The following is a 23,384-nucleotide window of genomic DNA, read 5'->3' on the forward strand; positions in this document are numbered from 1 at the left end:
CAGGAGGAATATTGATCTGGCATAAAGAAGAGCTCCACCAGTACATCAAACCGGTGAAGAGAGGAGACAGCCACATATGGTTTAAAATCAGCAGCTCCATCCTCACCGCTCAGTCTGATTGCTATGTCTGCGCCATCTATATACCACCACCAGAGTCACCCTACTTCAATCCAGAGAGCTTTGAGATCTTACATGGAGAAGCTGTCCATTTTCAGGCCCTGGGCAAAGTTCTCATAATCGGAGACCTCAACGCAAGAACTGGGAGAGAAAAAGACTTTCTGACCACGTATGGAAACACCTACATTCTTGGAGCAGAGACTGACAGCCATGACTCAATACACATGGAGAGAAACAGCTACGACAGTACAGTCAACAAAAGTGGCAAAAAGATCTTGAACCTATGTAGAAGTTTAGGACTTCATATTCTTAATGGTCGCACCAAGGGACACTCCCTAGGAAGATACACATTAAACTCCCATGTAGGAAGGAGTGTAGTAGACTACGCCATTACAGATATGGACATGGAAAATATTGGCGGCTTCATAGCCACCCCGCAAACGCACCTGTCAGATCACAGCCAACTTCTTATGTACACAAAATCTACAGAGAAACCATTGGCACAAAAGCCTCAGCAGAGCAGCCTCTTCAACCTGCCCCCATCCTATAAATGGTCCAAGACGTCGGCAATAAAATATCAAGAGGCTCCCAGCAGACCCAGAATACAGGAGAAGCTCCACCACTTCTACAACTACGACTACAAGCCTAACCAAGAAGGAGTGAACCAAGCTACAAAAGACCTCAACGATATATTCTACACCATGGCCGAACTGTCCGACCTTAAAAAAGTTAACAATAAAAGGCCAAAAGAAAAACAGGCCAATGGTTGGTTCGACAGAGAATGTAAAGCCATACGGAAGACCCTGAGAACAGCTTCAAACAAGAAACACAGAGACCCCAACCATCTGGGTCTGAGGAATGCCTACGACACCATACAAAGGCAATACAAAACCATCCTCAAGAGGAAGAAACAGAGTTACATCTCCACCAAACTTAACCAACTCCAAGACGCCCTCCATGACAACTCCTTCTGGGAACTATGGAACCACATGGACACAAAAAACAAGAAAAACATCATCCATATCCAAAATGGCAATATCTGGCTTCAGTACTTCAGAGACCTCTACAAAGACATCCCGAAGGAAGAACTAAACCAAGAACAGAAAAACTAAAAGCTATGGAAGAAAAAGTAAAAAAAAAATTCCAAAACCCACTGGATACACCAATCACACTACAGGAAGTTACAGAGAGAACCTTCTCCATAAGGTGTAGAAAAGCCAGTGGCCCGGATGGATTCCCACCAGAAATATTGAAATACAGCCCACCAGAAATACAGGCAGCAACTGTTCAATATTGCGCTGAGTGCTGGCTACTTCCCTCGTACCTGAAATCAAGGCTTCATCTCACCCATTTTTTTGCCGTAAAACGGAGTTAATATACGTAAAGTATTACACTTCATTATCTCACTTATGGGTTAAATACCTTCTTACGTTGGTTCATTTTTGCAACCGGTTTTTCTCAATTGTGGTCTCTGTTACAATTTAACACACGGGATGCATGATCATTAGCAGGGAATCATGAGTTATATACACTATATAGATTTTCTACCCTCCCCCCTTTTTTTTTTCTTTTAGTTATATGATCTATCTAATATTATATGCAAAATGATACTATATGCAAAGTACTCTTCAAGTTATAAATTTAATGTAATATAATCTTGTAATATAATTATGTCTATATATGTTACAGATAACAGACATTTCTTGAAAAAGGCCAAATAGCCAAAATGTTGAATTTAATGTGTCTGTTAGAAATATCAACAATTATTTTTTTTTTTATGGGAGTCTGAGCCTTCTAATTGATTTTGTAATTAAAAATACATTAGTTATATTCTCTTGTGTGCCGGAGTTTTTTCACCTCACCCATTCACAAGTGTGGGGACAGGTATGACCCTGCCAACTATAGAGGAATATGTGTCAGCAGCAACCTGGGTAAACTGTTCAATAGCATCTTGAACAAAAAGATCCTTAATTTCCTCACCGAGCATAACGTCCTCAGCAAAAGTCAAGTGGGATTCATGCCAAACCACCGCACTACCGACCACATCTACACCCTGCACAGCCTCATTCAGAGTCACGTCCACAACACACAGCACGAGAAGATGTATGCTTGTTTTGTGGATTTCAGAAAGGCTTTTGACTTAGTGTGGCACCCGGGCCTGGTACTGAAACTGCTGGAGAGCGGAATAGGAGGAAACACCTATGATATCATCAAAAGCTCCTACACTGAGAACCGTTGCAGCGTGAGCGTGAATGGTAGAATGGCTGATTTCCAGCAGAGCCGCGGAGTCAGACAGGGCTACACCCTAAGCCCAACACTCTTCAACATTTACATCAATGAGTTGGCCACCGCTCTGGAATCTTCCCCCGACACCAGGTCTCACACTCCATGATGCCCAGGTGAAATTCTTGCTGTATGCAGATGACCTACTGCTGCTGTCACCAACTGAGAAAGGTCTCCAAGAAAACCTGAAAACCCTGGAGAAATTCAGCTCCACATGGGCACTGCCGATCAATGCAAAGAAAACCAACATTATGGTGTTCCAGAAGAGAAAGCCAAGACCGAACCAGCACATTCCATTTGTGCTAAACAACTGCGCTCTTACAGAAATAGACAAATACACCTACCTGGGCTTGGAAATTCACCAGTCGGGGAGCTTCAAACAAGCCATAGAGACCCTGAAGGACCAGGCCTGCAAAACCTTCTATGCCATCCGAAGGAAACTCTACCATCTGAAGCCACGAGTGAGGGTCTGGCTAAAAAATCTTCGATGCCATAATCACCCCAATCCTCCTGTATGGCAGTGAAGTCTGGGGCCCTCACACATACCCAGACTGGTCAAAGTGGAATTCCAGTCCAACAGAAATATTCCACCTGGAATTCTGTAAACACCTCCAGGTCCATCGGAGCACCATCAACAGTGCCTGTCAGACTGAGCTGGGCAGATTCTCACTGCAACTAGCAGCCCTGAAGAGGGTGCTATCCTTCCAGGCTCACCTACAGAGTAGCAACCCAAGCTCCCATCACCATAAAGCCATGCTACATATAGGTGGTCCCCACAATCCAGGACCCCGAATACAACGCACCCAAACCCAACCTGACCGAACCATCAACCAAAACAACCTGACAAAAGTCACAATCAGGAAGATGGTAGACGAGGGACAGGAGAAGTACATCAGTGTCTGGAGGAACGAGATCTGCAGCTCACAGAAACTGACCGTGTACCAGAGTCTACAGAGAGACTACAGACTGGCTCCATATCTGGAGAAACTCTTGGATCCCAGAGACCGCCAGATCCTAAGCCAGTATAGACTCAGTGCCCATAATCTGGCCATCAAGGTTGGCCGGCACAGACAGAGCTACAAGCCCAGAGAAGACAAGACTGTGCCTACATTGTGACCTGGAGGCCCTGGAGGATGAGACCCACGTCATGCTACACTGCCCCAAATACTCAGCAGTGAGGGACACTAACTTCAGGAGACTCTCCGATCTAATCCCGGATTTCAGCTCCATAAAGGAGGAAGAGAAAACATATATCCTGCTGGGGGAAGAAGAGAGCGCAGTGGAGATGGCAGCGCAGTATGTGAGTGCGTGCCATAGACTGCGAGAAAGACAACCATGATATGCCATGGACTTTCTTAGCCCCCACCCTGTACCCCATCCATCATCCCCACAGTCCCTACTCCCTATTCCCTACTGTACTTGTGCTTTGGCAAAACTAATGTTTATTTGGTCCTGCCAATAAAGCTTCATTAAATATTGAATATTGAATAGAAGGCAGACATGTTCCTTAAGGGGGCATGAGAGATGTCGGCAGGATCCCTGAGACCAGCATTGGCATCCATATGTGCAGCCAGTTCAATGATGGTCTGACTGGACCAACTAGAGACTTAGTCTCTTATGAGACTGTTCTAAGCACTTTACCGGTGATTCAGGAGGCCACAACATTTTTGTCTGATGTCTCTGTGGATTCGGTCAGGATGGCAGCTAGAGCAGCGGGCCTCTCTAACGCAGCTCGGAGAACGTTATGGCTAAAGTGCGGGCCAGGGTATGTTCAGGCAAGCTCCTGACTTCCATTCCATGTGAAGGGGAGTACCTCTTTGGACTGGTCCTGAATGAGCTTCTAGAGAAGGCAAGGGATGATAGAAAGAAATTCCCCAGCTTGTCAACCCCTTCCTACTGGCGTCCCTTCAGTAGAAGAAGGTTTAGTCGTAGAAAGCCTTCCATGGACCAAACCAAGTGGGATGAGAGGAAGAAAAGAGGTACGGGGTTCATGTTTGTGGGGTCATTCTGAGAGCTTAAGAAACCGCTAAAATGACTGTCGGCCCCTTTAGGGGGTAGACTGTCTGCTTTCTATCCAGTCTGGTTACGGATTACAAATAGTGACTGGGTGCACAGCCTGTTATCATCAGGGCTGAGATTGGAATTTTCTGCTATCCCCCAGGATAAATTCATGGTAACCCCTCCCCTGTTGTCCCCATCATAACAGGCCACCCTAGAAGCTGAGGTCCTGGTTTAGGTTCCGGGGCTGGAGAGGGGTAGAGGATTCTACTCCCCTCCTCTTTCTGATTCAGAAACTGAATGGCTCCTTCAGGACTGTCATTAATCTTAGAGCTCTAAATGGGTTCTTGGTAGTGCGCCCCTTCAAGATGGAATCGATTGGTTCAGCAATAAAACACATTTTTGAAAACTGTTTTATGGCTGTGTTGGATATAAAAGATACGTATTAGCATGTGCCTATCCATGCAAATCACCAGTGGTTTCTGAGGATGGTGGTAGTCATAGGGAACACAGTTAGACATTTCCAATTTAGAGCTCTCCTCTTCTGTCTTGCTGTGGCCCCTTGCGTTTTTACAAAGATGGTTGCCGACGTCACGGCCCATCTGCGTGAATCAAACGTCCTGATTATTTCCTACCTGGATAACTTTCTTATTGTAGGCAGGTCAGCAGATCATTGTTTAGTTCAGGTAGAGAGGATGATATCCACTCTGGAACGCTTGGTGTGGCTACTGAACATTAAAAAATCTTGGCTACAACCTTTAAAGGTGCAGCAATTTCTGGGGCTCATTCTGGACTCAGAGAGGCAGGAGTGTCATCTGCCACCTGATAAGTTGATTCACCTTCGGCAACAAGTGTGCATCAAACCATCCCACTATGTCCCTTAGGCGGGCTATGTCCCTGTTGGGTTCGCTAACCTCCTGCATCCCGGCAGTCCAGTGGGCGCCGCTTCATACAAGAACCTTATGGGATGCATTAGTTAATGATAGGGCCCTTAGGGGGTACCTGCAGGGACTGCTGACCTTGTCCCCAGCTTCTATATGTTCCCTGAGGTGGTGGTTAGGCCGGGATAACCTGTCCAGGGGGATTCCCTGGGAAAATGACATAACCCGGGTGATCACCACGGACGCTAGCCTTACTGGTTGGGGGCACATATGGGGGAGGTCATAGTCTAGGGCCTATGAGATCAACAGTTAGAGAGTTCATCTAACCTGAAGTAGCTAGCGGCAGTAGAACTGGCAGTTATGGGGCTCCTTAAATACCTGCACGGTCATCACGTAAGGATCCTCTACGACAATCAGGTTGCTGTGGCTTACATCAACCGCCAAGGTGGAACTCAATTCAGACCCCTAATGGAGGTGACAGAGTGGCTGTTTAAAATAGCAGAGGAGCATTTTCTATCTTTGACAGCGCTGCACATAAGAGGAAGACTGCATAAAAGAAGTCTGAGGGCACCACAAAATACTAGGGATCACTAGCCCTTCACTTAAAACATGACTGTGTTAATACTCAATACTTGAGTATTAACATGCACATAAGAGGAAAAGGCAGATTTTTTGAGCTGCAACCTACTAAGGCAGGGAGAATGGACACTGAAAAGTGCTGTCTTCTACCAGATTGTACGGATGTGAGGTCAGCCGGACATAGACCTCTTTGCCACCAAGAAGGACATAAAAGTGAAATGGTTCTGTTCTCTCGACCCTAGAGAGAAAGCTTTGGTGGTAGATGCCTTTATAAAGTGGTTCGTCAACCTCAGGTACGCCTTTCCCCCCCTTAGCACTTTTGCCTCTAGTGGTGAGGAAGATCAGGAAGGACAGGGCAAGGGCTATAGTAATTGCCCCTTTTTGGCCCAGGAGGGCATGGTTCTCATGGCTAAGGAACATGTTGGTTGCCGAGTCATGGGTGTTACCGGAACATCCAGATCTCCTCTCCAAATGTCCAGTCTACCATCCACAAGTGGCGGGGCTTCACCTGACGGCATGAAATTTTTAAGATCGTTACTGAGGGATAAAGGATTTTCCCCCAATTTAATAGCCACTCCTAAAGAATAGGAAGGTAATTGTGATCAGGATCTACGCCAGGACCTGGAGGAAATGTCTAGCTACTTTGGGGAGTGGGTGCCAATAGGTCAAATTCTGGAGTTCTGTCAAAGAGGTCTGGAAATTAGTCTTTCCACAGATACCCTTAAGGTGCAAGGGTCAGCCCTGGGGGCCTTATTTAGCTGTGACATCGGGGATAATTACTGGGTGCCCAGATTTACTAGAGCATCGATCAGATCTAGGCCCATTCATCAAGAAAGAATTATGCCATGGGACTTGAACTTGATTCTCAAAGCAGTGACTGTGCCCCCTTTTGAGCCCATTATCTCAGCTTCGGTGAAAGTGCTCTCCCTTACGGTAGCCTTCTTGGTCGCATTAACCACGGCGCGGAGGGTGAGTGATATCCAGGGTCTTTCTAGACTCCCTCCATATACACAGTTCCTGGATGACAGGGTGGTACTTGGGCCTGATCCAGCTTACTCTCCCAAGGTAGCCTCCAGATTCCACAGGTCGCAGGAGATAGTTCTCCCTTCTTTCCTTCCCAATCCTACTAACCAGAAAGAAAGGAAGCTCCATAGTTTAGAAGTTAGAAGGGCCTGCTAGAGTATCTACCAGTCCCTAATCCTTGGAAGAAGGATACTGCAACATACTTAGGCAGTTAACTGGTTCATGCAGCTTTACATGAACACCCGAGCCTTACACTATGGCCGGTCCGAATAACTAAAGCAATTGTTACCATCCACCTCTCGTGTCTCCCCTTTTCCTCATAGTTTGTAAGCTTGCGAGCAGGGCCCTCATTCCAACTGGTATCTGTTTTGAACTGTATTTCTGTTATGCTGTAATGTCTATTGTCTGTACAAGTCCCCTCTATAATTTGTAAAGCGCTGCGGAATATGTTGGCGCTATATAAATAAAAATTATTATTATTATTATATACTGCCTTGTTTATGTCCTTCCAGGCCACCAGGAAGAGTCTTAGGGTGTCAAAGAGTACTTTAGCTAGGTGGATTAGGGAGGCTATTTCTTTAGTATGTGCATCGAGTTGCAGGCCAGCACTGGAGGGCTAAGGGCGAATTCCACTCGAGCCATGGCAACCTCATGGGCGGATAGGTCGGAGGTCTCATTCAACCAGATATGTAAGGCAGCTACATGGTCTTCTCCTTCCACCTTTTATAATCTTTATAGTTTGGATATGGGTGTGTCCTCAGATCTCACCTTGAGTATAAGGGTGCTGCAGGCTTTGGTCCCATCCTAAGGCAATTATTACCTCTCTGTAATTCTCTCGAGGTGCTGTCTTGGGAGACCGAATAAAGTCTCAGTTACTTACTAGTAACGTTATTTTTCAGTACCCATGAAAGCACCCTTACATTCACTTCCTTCACGTATGGGTGTGCACTTCTTCATCTAATAAGTTTTCACGTGTGTGAAATTGTTCGGTGTTAGATTATTGTATGTATTTCTGCCATTAGCCATGGAGGTCCTCTCGGGCCCTGTAATCCAACTGATACATGGGAGAGGTGCTGCCCTTTTGTATCTGTAGGATTCCTGTCCCTGAAGGGCAGATCCCCTCTCTCATGGTGCTGTCATGAGCTCCGAAAAATACTGTTACTGGTAAGTAGCTAAGTCTTTTAATTTTATAAATTAATAGTGCAGAAGAAAATAATCAACTTTGCATTGTAGATTGTGAGCCTTCGCGGGCAGGGTCCTCTCTCCTCCTGTACCAGTTATGACTTGTATTGTTTAAGATTATTGTACTTGTTTTTATTATGTATACCCCTCCTTACATGTAAAGCGCCATGGAATAAATGGCGCTATAACAATAAATAATAATAATATATCTTATTAGAGAACTCTGCTTCTTTCTCCACCTTGACTGATTTATTCACTCTAAAATCTGTATTTACTTAAGACAGATTTTACCCATGAATTGCGAAGTTTGAGAACAAAAGATCAGTCCAAGAAGAGAAAGAACCAGATCTTCTCTGATAAGATATACCAGATATACTCGAGTATAAGCCGACCCGAGTATAAGCCGAGACCCCTAATTTTGCCACAAAAAATGGGAAAACTTAATAACTCGAGTATAAGCCTAGGGTGAAAAATGCAGCAGCAGCTACTGGTAAATTTCAAAAATAAAAAGTTACCAACAAAAGTAAAATTAATTGAGACATCAGTAGTTTAAGTGTTTTTGAATATCCATATTAAATCAGGAGCCCCATATAATGCTCCATACAGTTTATGATGGCCCCATAAGATGCTCCATACAAAATATGCCCCATATAATGCTCCATACAGTTTATGATGGGCCCCATAAGATGCTCCATATTAGAATATGCCCCATATAATGCTGCACAAATGTTGATTATTGCCCCATAAGGTGCTCCATACAAACATTTGCCCCATATAATGCTCCACAAATGCTGATTATGGCCCCATAAGATGCTCCATAGACACTGTTGACCCGTATGATGCTCCACAAATGCTGATTATGGCCCCATAAGATGCTCCATAGAGATATTTGCCCCATATAATGCTGCACATGGCCCCATAGAGATATTTGCCCCATATAATGCTGCACATTGCCCCATAGAGATATGTGCCCCATATAATGCTGCACATGGCCCCATACAGATATTTGCCCTATATAATGCTGCACATGGCCCCATACAGATATTTGCCCCATATAATGCTGCATATGGCCCTATAAGATGCTCCATAGAGATATTTGCCCCCATATAATGCTGCACATGGCCCCATAAGATGCTCCATACAGACATTTGCCCCATATGCTGTTGCTGCGATTAAAAAAAATGACATACTCACCTCTTAGGCCCTCGACACTTGCTATATTCACCGGTCCGCGTTCCACCGACGGCCGCCGCTGTGTTTTCCCCGTCCTCTGCGCTGACGTTCAGGCAGAGGACGGCGTGCACACCAATCGCGTCACCGCACCCTCTGACCTGAGCGTCACTGCAGAGGGCAGGGAAGACGCAGCGGCGGCGGTCGGCGGAACAGGGAACAGGTGAATATCGTGCACTGCGTTATACTCACCTGCTCTTGGCACGGTGCATTCCCTGGTTCTCCGGCGCCGGCAGCTTCTTCCTGTATTGAGCGATCACTTGGTACCGCTCATTACAGTAATGAATATGTGGCTCCACCCCTATGGGAGTGGATCCCGGTCCATATTCATTACTGTAATGAGCGGTACCATGTGACCGCTCACTACAGGAAGAAGCTGTCAGCGCCCGGACAACGAGGAACGTCCAGGGACCGCGCCAGGAGCAGGTGAGTATTATTAGACAGCTGCTGCTCCCCCTCCCCTGCCGACCCCTGGGAATGACTCGAGTATAAGCCGAGAGGGGTAATTTCAGCCTAAAAAAATGGGCTGAAATTCTCAGCTTATACTCGAGTATATACGGTATTATAAAATGTATTTTCACGTGTAATACTGGTCTATGGGGAAAATAAAGACGGTTGCTCTTTTGTGATTTTTTTTTTATGGTGAAGTTGATGAGATTAACTAAACATTAGGTACTAATAGCACCATTTTGATACCTGGGCTATAGTGTATTAAATAACGAATATTGAAAGATGGTGAAACACAATTCTGTAATATTGACATGATTGCTTTAATTGTGTAGGTTAGTTTTATCATGACAATATGAAATAAATATTAGTTAATACTTTGGGACTTTGCACTAAAACCATATTTTTAACTCATTAAAAATTCAGTTCTTTTTGTGATGTAAAGAGGTGTTCAGAATTGCGGAACGGTTTTTTTAATTGCCATAGAAATAAAATGGACAGCACAGTGTATGCATGTACATACCAAACCGAGTGTGTAGGTGTTAAAGGGAACCTGTCACCCCCGAAGATGAGCTCCGCCCACCGCCATCAGGGGCTTATCTACAGCATTCTGTAATGCTGTAGATAAGCCCCCGGATGTATCCTGAAAGATGAGAAAAAGAGGTTAGATTATATTCACCCATGGGCGGTCCTGCTGCGGTACAGTCCGATAGGAGTCGCGGTCCAGGTCCAGCGCCTCCCATCTTCATGCGATGACGTCCTCTTGTCTTCCTGCCGCGGCTCTGGCGCAGGTGTACTTTGTCTGCCCTGTTGAGGGCAGAGCAAAGTAATGCAGTGTGCAGGCGCTGGGTCTCTCTGACCTTTCCCAGCGCCTGCGCACTGCAGTGCGCCGGAGCCGCAGCGTGAAGACAAGAAGAGGACGTCATCCTATGAAGATAGGAGGCCTCGGACCGGACCGCGACGCCCATCGGGTCAGACCGCCCCCCCCAGGTTAGTATACTCTAACCTTTTTTTCTCCTCTTTCATGATACATCGGGGGCTTATCTACAGCATTACAGAATGCTGTAGATAAGCCCCTGATCCTGGTGGGCTTAGCTCATCTTCGAATTTGGGGGTGACAGGTTCACTTTAGTGATGAGCAAATATACTTGTTACTCGAGATAAGTACATGTGGGGGTTGCCTGGTTGCTAGGGAATCCCCATATGTGCTTATGCTGGCTAACAGATGTAAATCATTCAGCTGCGGCAAGAAAAACGAAATCTCCGAGCACTAAAAAATGCTCGGAAGACCCCCGAGCATGCTCGAGAAATCTTGAGTAACGAGTATATTTGCTCATCATTAGTTCTCTTTAATAAGGGCAGGGAAATGTCAGACAGCTGTGGTAGTGGCTTACCTCCCCTGAAAACAATCCTGTGGTTTAAGTGCCTATAAAAGCCCTTTGAAGTCTAAGATCACAGACTTTACCAATATGATCTCACTGCATTTTTCTTGATAATTCTTAATTCTGAAGTTTTATTTGCTTTGATTCTTTTTCCACTTATGAAACACTATTGTGTATGTGTTTTTAGCTGTGGTGCGCAACTGCAACATCAACCACAGACTCCATGGACAAGAGTAATGAAGTCCATGTAAGTCCACCTTTTGCTACATGTTGCTAAATGTCTACCAAGTATTATATGTAAGTTATGTTACCGTTGTGGGTTCTAGTGAAGCTATGTCAGTCACCCCAGTAATTACTACAAGATGACCACATATAAGAGCACAACTGAATATAAGGGGAAGGGGGTGAAGTATGTGAAGCTGCAAGCCAAGAATGGTCAGCCTAAGTTGTTAAGAGTCCCACCAGTGTAAATTAAAACCAATGCTCACACATGTTGGACTGTGTTGTCTTACAAATATCTTGTTAGCCCCTTTAGACTTAATTCCTAATACGCAAAAATGAACCAAGAATCCAAGCAGCACTTTTGATATATGCAATACGCCTTTAAAATTGCTAGTCTCTAAAGCATAAGGTTGTATATCACAATGCTAATTACACAGGTACATATTTTATTGGACACTATTTTTTCATTTTTATAGACAAAGGGGCAGATTCATTAAGACTTGTGTATAAAGATGGGCTAACCGAACAGTAAAGTTCGAGGTCTGTACTGGACACCTACTGTTCGAGCATGGAACCCGAACACAGACGTCACCAAGAAGTCCATGTTTCAGTTTGGGTTCGGCTCCCTGAACACTGAGTGTTTGTCGAGTGTTCATGTGTATGATAGCGCAGCAAACACTGACTCTGATTGGTGGTGCCCATGCTGTGAAATGACAGCATGAGACCGCAGCTGTGGTCGAAGGTAAAAAGTTTATCTAATAAAAGCAAAAGCAGGCGACGTCTAATGGGAATATTCACTAGCCTGCGCTCTAGGTAAAGTATTTAAAAAAAAAAAAAAAAGCCTTGTGGGTTCCTCTGTATTTTTGATAACCAGCCAGGCAAAACTGTCAGCTTTAACAAACCTGGTAATCAAGAATAGAGGGGTCCCCACACTGTTTTTTTTTACCTTATTTAAATAATAAAAATTGCATGGGGTCCCCCCATTTTTGACAGCTAGCTTTGTTAAAGCTGACAGCTTTCTCAGGCTGGTAAGAGGCCATAAACATTGTCGCCCCCAGCCTAAAAATGGCAGCCCGCACACCTATCCATTACTAATCCTATATTTGTGTTGTAAATAAACATACAGCCAGAATAAATTCTTTTATTTGAAATTTAAAAAAACAGGGGCGTGGCCTGGACTGCTATGGCGTAGGTTGTTTGGTGCTGGAGCTCCTGAGGAAAATCCTCAGGAAAATCAACCAAAATCGCCTAAAAAACGTTTTTATTGTCAAATCCTTGGTTGGATCTTATCCAGTGCCTCATCTGGGTCACTATGATCCGAAAATTATTTTAATTTTACCACAAATTTTAGAAATCAGCCCTAGAAAAGTTTGGGCCTTCAAACTACAGGGTTGAGGTAATCCAGCCTCAGGAAGCTCATACCTTCTAACAAGCGGCTCAGCTAATAAGCCAAAGGACCTGAGGTAAAAAACATCAGATTTTATTATAAACTCCCTCTTTGGCTTTGGTAGTGAGGAGGAGGGAAGTGACAGCTACAGGCACACACTATGGAGCCGTCTCTGCACAGCTGCTGCTCCCTTCCCTATTGCCTGGGGAAATACCGCCCTGTGCTCATTAGCATAAAGTGCTAAGCCTCCCCGGATTGAAAGACGGAGGCAGAAGAAAGCGATCCAGAAGCATCGGGGAAGACCCGGAGCAGTGACGTGATATCAGCTCCACACAGAAGCCGACGCTGACACTCCCCCAGACCTTGGAACAAAAGGCGGGAAAAGACGGCTGCCATTTTATTGGTGGACGGCGACAGATCAGAAGGCGTGAGAGACCAGAGTACACCAGCGACAGCAAAGAAGAAGATCTGCGCTGGTCAACACATCGCAGGCTCCGGATCCAAGCACCACCGGACTCAAACAGCGGTAAGTTCCGGCCCCCTGCTGGGAACGAAAATACACCGGCGGTCCAGCGGGGAAGACAGCGACGACCGACGACTCCTGTGCAGGACAACGGTGGAACCACACAGACAGCCATCTCTGCAGGAGCGACAGGAAGACTCCAGTGCAGCATAAACTGTTGTTGAAACAGCCAGGAGCCCTGCAGGGCTCACAAACCAAAAGAGCTATAGCCTACTATATCAGTCTCTGGCAGGATCTAATCCAGGTAACTGGCTATTTTAGTGAAGCTGACTGGGAAGTCCTAAATCCAGTCATATTATTTGGAGAGTTTTATTTCTACCCTGATTCCTTCCTTATTAGCACATGTCTCTAGGAGAACAATCAGTTCTTGAAAGATATTTGTTTGTTTTGGGGAATTAACCTACACCCTTTAACCCCTTAGTGACAGAGCCAATTTGGTACTTAATGACCAGGCCAATTTTTGCAATTCTGACCACTGTCACTTTGAGGTTATAACTCTGGAACGCTTCAACGGATCCCGCTGATTCTGAGATTGTTTTTTCGTGACATATTGTACTTCATGTTAGTGGTAACATTTCTTCGATATTACTTGCGATTATTTATGAAAAAAACGGAAATATGGCGAAAATTTTTAAAATTTTGCAATTTTCAAACTTTGTATTTTTATGCCCTTAAATCAGAGAGATATGTCATGAAAAATAGTTAATAAATAACATTTCCCACATGTCTACTTTACATCAGCACAATTTTGGAAACAAAATTTTTTTTTGTTAGGGAGTTATAAGGGTTAAAAGTTGACCAGCAATTTCTCATTTTTACAACACCATTTTTTTTTAGGGACCACATCACATTTGAAGTCATTTTGAGGGGTCTATATGATAGAAAATAATGAAGTGTGACACCATTCTAAAAACTACACCCCTCAAGGTTCTCAAAACCACATTCAAGAAGTTTATTAACCCTTTACGTGCTTCACAGGAACTGAAACAATGTGGAAGGAAAAAATGAACATTTAACTTTTTTTTGCAAACATCTTAATTCAGAACCATTTTTTTTATTTTCACAAGTGTAAAAACAGAAATGTAACCATAAATTTTGTTATGCAATTTCTCCTGAATACGCCAATACCCCATATGTGGGGGTAAACCACTGTTAGGGCGCACCGCAGAACTTAGAAGTGAAGGAGCGCCGTTTTACTTTTTCAATGTAGAATTGTCTGGAATTGAGATTGGACGCCATGTCGCGTTTGGAGAGCCCCTGATGTGCCTAAACAGTGAAAACCACCCACAAGTGACACCATTTTGGAAACTAGACCCCTTACGGAACTTATCTAGATGTGTGGCGAGCACTTTGAACCCCCATGTGCTTCACAGAAGTTTATAACGTAGAGCCGTGAAAAAAAAAATTGCATTTTTTCTACAAAAATGATCTTTTTGCCCACAAATTTTTATTTTCACAAGGGTAACAGGAGAAATTAGACCACTAAAGTTGTTGTGCAATTTCTCCTGAGTACGTCGATACCCAATATGTGGGGGTAAACCACTGTTTGGGCGCACCGCAGAGCTTGGAAGAGAAAGAGTGCCGTTTTACTTTTTCAATGTAGAATTGGCTGGAATTGAGATCGGACGCCATGTCGCATTTGGAGAGCCCCTGATGTGCCTAAACAGTAGAAATCCCCCACAAGTGACCCCATTTTGGAAACTAGACCCCCCATGGAACTTATCTAGATGTGTGGTGAGAACCTTGAATGCCCAAGTGCTTCACAGAAGTTTATAATGCAGAGCCGTGAAAATAAAAAATATTTTTTTTTTCCACAAAAAAGATTTTTTAGCCACCAAATTTTTATTTTCACAAGGGTAACAAGAGAAATTGGACCCCAAAAGTTGTTGTCCAATTTGTCCTGAGTATGCTGGTACCCCATATGTGGGGGTAAACCACTGTTTGGGCGCACGGCAGAGCTCGGAAGGAAGGAGCGCCGTTTTGGAATGCAGACTTTGATAGAATGGTCTGCGGGTATTATGTTGCGTTTGCAGAGCCCCTGATGTACCTAACCAGTAGAAACCCTCCACAAGTGACCCCATTTTGGAAACTAGACCCCCCAAGGAACTTATCTAGATGTGTGGTGAGAACTTTGAATGCCCAAGTGCTTCACAGAAGTTTAGAATGCAGAGTCGTGAAAATAAAAAATATTATTTTTTTCCACAAAAAAGATATTGTAGCCCCCAAGTTTTTACTTTCACAAGGGTAACAGGAGAAATTGGACTGCAATAGTTGTTGTCCAATTTATCCCAAGTACGCTGATGCGCCATATGTGGGGGTAAACCACTGTTTGGGCGCACGGCAGAGCTCGGAAGGGAAGGAGCGCCTTTTTGGAATGCAGACTTTGATAGAATGGTCTGTGGGCATTATGTTGCGATTGCAGAGCCCCTGATGTACCTAAACTGTAGTAACCCCCCACAAGTGACCCCATTTTGGAAACTAGACCCCCCAAGGAACTTATCTAGATGTGTGGTGAGAACTTTGAATGCCCAAGTGCTTCACAGAAGTTTAGAATGCAGAGTCGTGAAAATAAAAAATATTATTTTTTTCACAAAAAAGATTTTGTAGTCCCCAAGTTTTTATTTTCACAAGGGTAACAAGAGAAATTGGACCCCAGAAGTTGTCCAATTTATCCCGAGTACGCTGATGCCCCATATGTGGGGGTAACCCACTGTTTGGGCGCACGGCAGAGCTCAGAAGGGAGGGAGCACCATTTGACTTTTTGAGCGCAAAATTGGCTGTCGTATTTGGAGACCCCCTGATGTACCTAAACAGTGGAAACCCCCCAATTCTAGCTCCAACCCTAACCCCAACACACCCCTAACCCTAATCCCAACCTCATCCATAATCCTAATCACTAACCCTAACCATAATTACAACCCTTACCCCAAAACAACCCTAATGTCAACCCTAACCATAACCCTAGTCAAAACCCTAAATCCAACACACCCCTAATCCTAATCTCAACCCTAACCTCAAACCTAACCCTAATCCCAATACACCCCTAATCACAACCCTAACCTTAACCCTAATCCAAAACCTAACCCTAATCCCAAGCGTAACCCTAATGCCAACCCTAATCCAAACCCTAACCCTAATACGAACCCTAATCCAAACCCTAACCCTAATCCCAGCTCTAACCCTAACTTTAGCCCCAACCCTAACCCTAGCCCTAGGGCTACTTTCACCCTTGCGTCGTTTGGCATTCCGTCGCAATCCGTCGTTTTGGACAAGAAACGGATCCTGCAAATGTGCCCGCAGGATGCGTTTTTTGCCCATAGACTTGTATTGCCGACGGATCGTGACGGATGGCCACACGTCGCGTCCGTCGTGCACTGGATCAGTTGTGTTTTGGCGGAGCGTCGGCACAAAAAAAGTTCAATTCTCCTGCCGGCCGGCAGATGGAGACAGATGGCGGGCGCACTGGGCATGCGTCCGCCATGTTCTGCTGCCGGCGGCCAGGAGGAGCAGCAAGAGGATCCAGGGACCTAGGTGAGTATGCTAGGGTCCCCGAATCCCCCTATTTCTCTGTCCTCTGATGTGCGATCACATCAGAGGACAGAGAATTACACTTTACTTTTTTTTTTTTTTGCGGTCGCCGGTAAACAGTTAATTACCGGCGATCGCAAAACAGGGGTCGGTAATACCGACCCCGATCGTGCTCTTTGGGGTCTCGGCTACCCCCGGCAGCCGAGACCCCAAAGATTCTCCCGTGCCGGCCGGCGGGCGCACTGCGCATGCGCCCGCCATTTTGAAGATGGCGGCGCCCATCGGGAGACACGAGGAGCATCGGGGGAGCTAGGTGAGTATTGGGGGGCCACCTGGGACCCCTTTTCTCTGTCCTCCGATGTGCGATCACATCGGAGGACAGAGAAATTAAAAAGAGATCGCTTTTTTTTTTTTTTTTTTTTTGCGATCGCCGGTAAACGGTTAATTACCGGCGATCGCAAATGCGGGGTGGGTTAAAAAAACCCCGAATCATGTTCTCTGGGGTCTCGGCTACCCTCGGCAGCCGAGACCCCGGAGAAAATCGGCCTCTGGGGGGGCGCTATGGACTTTTTCCACAGCGCCGTTAATTAACGGCGCTGTGGTTTAAGTACCCTTAGCGGCCGCCGTTAAAAGGCGTATCGGCGGTCGCTAAGGGGTTAAATAACAAACACAAAGTGTTATATAAGCATGCTCTGTTAGGAAAAATCTATTTGTATGCCCCAGTGATTTAATCTGCACTTTTTAATTCTCAGGTGCTAGGTATTATCTAAGCATATTCTTCTGTAATTACTGTGAAACTATATATGCCACCTGTTGACACAGCTAATTGCTTGTTTATATTCGTATGATTTCTATTACCACACTCAAAGGGGTATTTCTATAGTTGCTCCACTTTTGCCATTTGAGACCACTTTGTGGGGATTTTTTATACACCAGGGCCAGCCTCACCAGGATTAACCTGAGATCAACATAGAGGACATTGTCTACAATTCCAGCTTTGCTTGGGGCTACTATTTGTGGAAAATCTTTAATCTTTATTCTGAGACCGTTCTAAGTAGACACTCTCTGCAAATCAGGCTATTGCTTGGGGATAACAATGAGCAAGAACTCATCTAAACCCCAATTCTTAAACATGGCCTCATCTATACCTCAAAAACCCCAAAGGTACAAAGGTTCTGGGCGCAATCCATCAAAGGACTTAATAACCACAATAAGTCCCAATAGATCCAGGTCTCCATTAAAAGACGATGAGGAATTAGACTATGATAAACTCCCTAATTCAAACAGAGTAAAAAAGAACCTCCCAAACACTTTTGTAGAGATGGACTCCTCTACATCTTTAAAGAGGAAAACTCCAGGGGCTATAGGAGAGAAATACACCACTCCTAATGATTCATCTGACGAGGTCTCAGAGATATTCTCTCCTAATACAAGCCCCTCCAAGCCAAAACCAAAAAAAGTAATCCAAACCCCGACAATACTCAAGGATTTGATATGAATTCTGTTGGGAAACTTCTGTCTAATTTGACAGAAAAAATGGATAAGTTTGAAAACAGCATGAACGAAAGGTTTGATAAGCAAAATAAAATGTTCAAAGAATCATTATCCCTCCTCAGCAATAGGATGGACAAATTTGAAGATAGAATTAAAAAGATAGAGGAGAGGCCAGATAATATATCCAAAGTAAATAACGACATCATCAGAGAGATGCATAAGCTAAAGCTTAAGGTAGCAGATCTGGAAGACCGGAATCGGAGAAATAACATCAAAATTAGGGGGATTCCTGAGAATATAGGCCCAAATAAATTGGAAGAGTACACCAAGAAGTTATTCAGAAAAATAATCCCTACCCTGACTGATCAAGAACTAGAAATAGACAGAATCCACAGGTTGCGAAAACCGCCCACTATTCCTAAAGATCTACCTAGAGACACGTTAATGAGAATCCACTTTTTCAAAACAAAAGAAAAAATTCAAAATTACTTTAAAGAAAATAAAAACTTCCCTGAGCCATTTGAAAAACTCAAATTATATGCCGATCTCTCCAGAGATACGATCGAAGGGAGGAAAGCTTTCCAGAATATCACCATACCTTTCAGAGACAATGATATCTCTTATAAGTGGGGATTCCCGCTAAAATTATTAGTAAATTACAGAGGCAATGTTATCGACCTAAACTCCCCAGAGGAAGGCAGGGACTTCTTAAAATCCATCAATATCCCATTATATTCACGACACAAAGTTCACCCTGATTCTGACAGCAAGACATGAAAGGGTTTTGATATATTTATATTGAGTGATCTAAATGGGAAAACACCCGGGTACAATGCTATACCTTGCCCTAGGATGTTTAACTATTCTATTAATCTGTTATTGTTAGTAACGAGTTTATGTATTTAATATATTGAGTTTATGTTCATCAACAAAGAGGATGTTGCTCGGGAGCGAGTAACACGGACTTTTTCCCCCAACAGGTGAAGTCAGGTTCACTGAAGTGAACCCCTTCAAGTGGACATTCCAGTTTATTATTTATTGTTACCACTTGTATTAAACACTTATAGGTTTGTTAAGATTTTCTTCACAGGTTTGCAAAATAGACTTCCATATAATTTAGATCATAATGAGTTTAAAACTACTATCCTACAATGTAAGAGGACTTAATAGTCCACACAAAAGACATACACTTTGGAAAGAAATAAGTAAAAGTCAAGCTGAAATAATTTGTATACAGGAATCCAAATTCAAAGACAAGGCCAACCCAAAATTCTCACATAAAAATGTCCCATATATTTACAAGTCTGACAATGTGAAAAAGAAAGCCGGTGTAATCACAATCATCAAAGGCACAATTTCATTTGAATTCATAGAGGAGGTCAAAGATGTTAAAGGTAGATTCCACATTCTTATTTGTTCATTAAACAACCAGGTATGCACAATTATCAATATCTACGCCCCCAATACGGGTCAAATAAATTTCCTGAACAAAATAAATAAATAAAGTCATGTCAGTTAAGAGAGGTGCCATGATTTGGCTGGGAGATTTCAATCTGGTCCCAAACGCAAATATGGACTCCTCCACCCCAAATAGATACAGACCAAACAATTTAGACAACTGGATCCATCATAATGAATTATTTGACATCTTTAGGTGTCTTAACACCACATCAATCGAATTCTCCCATTTTTCTGACCCTCACCAATCAGCGTCACGTATTGACTTAATTTTATCAGACATTTTTACACTTCCCAAGTTCCATAGAATTAATATAGAAAGGAAAACCTTCTCGGACCACTCTCCAGTATCAGCTGAAGTACAAATAGGCCACACAATTAACAAAAATTCATTATGGAAGTGCGACTCTAATCTGTTACACCACCCTGAATATAGATTACCAATAGAAAAATCTACTATATAAAGCTGAATGTGTGTGTATGTGTGTGTGTATGTCCGGGATTGGCATCTGCACCGTCGCAGCTACAGCCACAAAATTTTGCACAGTCACACGTCTGGACCCCGAGAGTGTCATAGGCTATATTGTGAGGCGAAATTTTAACCCCGCGCGTTCCAATTCACCAAACAATTTTGCCCCTATCTACATAATGGGGAAAAAAGTGAAAGGAAAAGTGTTGGAGGCGTCGCAGCTACAGAAACAAAATTTTGCACAGTCACACGTCTGGACTCCGAGAGCGTCATAGGCTATGTTGTGAGGTGAAATTTTAACCCCGCTCTTTCCAATTCACCAACTTTGCCCCTATCTACATAATGGGAAAAAATGAAAGGAAAAGTGTTGGAGGCAAATTGACAGCTGCTAGATGTGAACAAGGGGGACTTAAAGAATGAGAGCGATGGCACCAAAGAGTATATACCATACAGTTGCTAAGGCGGGGCCCCGACATGGGATACTCACCACACACGGGGATATGAACACACACACAAAATGCGCCACACACTACCACGTGCTTGAACACATATTACCCTCAGCACACATTTCACCACAAATACACCAACCTCGCCACATAAAAGTCGAAACACAAAAGTTGCCGCTCAAAACTCGCCTCGCGCAGAACTCGCCACATGCAAAAACTAGGCTCTTGCAAAACTCGCCACAAGTGCAAAACTCACCTCATGGAAAACTCGCCACACGCAAAACTTGCACACGCGGAAAAATTGCCACATGCACAAAAGCTGCAACACATGCAAAAGTTGCCTCACACAAAACTTGCACATACTCAAAAGGCACCACAGATAAAACTCGCCACGCGCAAAACTCGCCATGCGCAAAACTTGCTGCACACAACTTGCTACACTAACCTGTCACATGCAACTCGACACACAAAAAGTTGCTACACACATGTTGCCACACAAAACTCATCTCACAAAAGTCGCTATATGCATGTCGCCACACGCAACTCAACACACACAACTTGACAAACGAAACTCGCCCTAAAACACACACAAGTCTGGTACTATCCTTCAAAAATAAAAATCTGATTAATAAGCAGACAAACTACAACAAATGTACCATATAGGAAATACGGCAGCTGTCAGTCACATGACCTGTCTATTATGTGTATGTGTGAGCTAATATATACTGCCAGGGGGAGGGCTTCCTGTTGGCTGGGAATTTATCAGGCTGCCAATTTAGCTTACAAATACTGAGGTAAAAATACTGAGCAAATAACGTGTGAACGAAGTCTAATACAGGAGGAGATGACACACAGGTATATACTATATACAGGGGAGATGACACACAGATATATACTATATACAGGAGAGATGACACACAGGTATATACTATATAGAGGAGGAGATGACTTACAGGTACATATATATACAGGAGGAGATGACATACAGGTATATACTATATACAGGAGGAGATGACACACAGGTATATACTATATATAGGAGCAGATGACCTACAGGTATATACTATATACAGGAGGAGATGACACACAGGTATATACTATATACAGGAGGAGATGACACACAGGTATATACTACAGGGTGGAGCTCGGTAATTTGCTTTTTTGCACTGCATGCTGTGGCGGCACTTTTGTTCGAAGAGAGGGGAGAGTGGGTGTGGCTTACAGTGGCTGATGGGAGATTTGTATTCCTCTGCCTTTCAGTTGCCATCATGCAGTGGACACGTGAGGAGAGGTCATTTTGTGTTGAAGCGTATTTTTCAAATGCCCACTCGATCATTGCAGTGCAGCGTGCTTTTCGTTTACAATTCGCTGTTCCTCCACGCGGACGTGTTCCTGGATGGCAATCAATTGTAAATTGGGTGAATGCATTCCGAACAGCAGGGAATGTGTCATGTGTACGAAGGGGACCTGAGAGAAGGATTACAACACCACAAAACATCGAGAGAGTTAGAGCAGCAGTACTGCAATCTCCGAAACGCTCTGCTCGGAAGCAATCATTTGCTCTTGGCATTTCAAGACGTTCTCTCCACCGGATTCTTCATGATGAACTGAATTTTCACCCGTATAAAATGTGCGTGTTCCAACATTTGTCAGCATGGGACTATTTGACACGGCGGACCTCTTGTGAAGACATGTTAGCAACGATACCCCGTGACGCAATTGTGTTTTTTTCTGATGAGGCACATTTTCACCTCATTTTCACTGTGTGGTGCGCCATATCACGAGTAGGCATCATTGGTCCTTACTTTTTTCAGGATAATGGTCGTGCCATAACTGTGAACTCTGAACGGTACTTGTCTGATACAGGATTATTTTCAGCCGGCTCTTGAGGCAATGGAACTAGAGGATACATGGTTCCAACAGGATGGTGCCACTGCACACACAGCGAGGGTTACCATGAATTGTTTGAGGCAAATGTTTCCTGGACGGCTTATCTCTTTGAGGGGAGATGTGAGCTGGCCAGCACGCTCACCAGATTTAGCCCCATGCGATTTTTTCCTTTGGGGTTACCTGAAGTCTAAGGTGTATATCAACCGTCCCAACACCTTGGAAGACCTAAGGAACAATATTGAAGCTGAAATTGGCAGAATACCAGTGGACATGCTTGTTAGAGTTCATGAAAACTTCAGAAAACGTATGCAGCAGTGTGTGGATAGCGAAGGTCGACATTTGCCAGATACACTATTTAAAACCATGTAATTTAAAAATTCCATTACTGTTCAGTATAATTAAAATATAAAATAAATTTTTCTAATGATCATAATTTTTTTATTTCATTCCCAAATCAGCAAATTACCGCGCTCCACCCTGTATATACAGGAGCAGATAACCTACAGGTATATACAGGAGGAGATGACATACAGGTATATGCTATATATAGAAGATGACGTGCAGGTATATACTATATACAGGAGGAGATGACACACAGGTATATACTATATACAGGGGAGATGACACACAGATATATACTATATACAGGAGAGATGACACACAGGTATATACTATATAGAAGAGGAGATGACTTACAGGTACATATATATACAGGAGGAGATGACATACAGGTATATACTATATACAGGAGGAGATGACACACAGGTATATACTATATACAGGAGCAGATGACCTACAGGTATATACTATATACAGGAGGAGATGACACACAGGTATATACTATA

General features: G+C 43.8%; 1 protein-coding gene across 3 annotated transcripts in view; it reads left to right on the forward strand.

Annotated features, from left to right (window-relative positions):
* LOC138651327 (C-Jun-amino-terminal kinase-interacting protein 4-like) overlaps positions 1–23,384 on the forward strand; it is an 834,119-nt gene that overhangs the window by 673,425 nt on the left and 137,310 nt on the right. For all 3 annotated transcript variants that reach the window (XM_069741428.1, XM_069741429.1, XM_069741430.1), the window contains one exon: positions 11,310–11,369. In XM_069741428.1, coding sequence (XP_069597529.1) covers positions 11,310–11,369 — 60 coding nt within the window. The remainder of the gene's footprint in view (positions 1–11,309; positions 11,370–23,384) is intronic.

This window comes from Ranitomeya imitator, chromosome 10, assembly GCF_032444005.1.
Source record: "Ranitomeya imitator isolate aRanImi1 chromosome 10, aRanImi1.pri, whole genome shotgun sequence".
In the NCBI taxonomy this organism is placed as follows: Eukaryota; Metazoa; Chordata; class Amphibia; order Anura; family Dendrobatidae; genus Ranitomeya; species Ranitomeya imitator.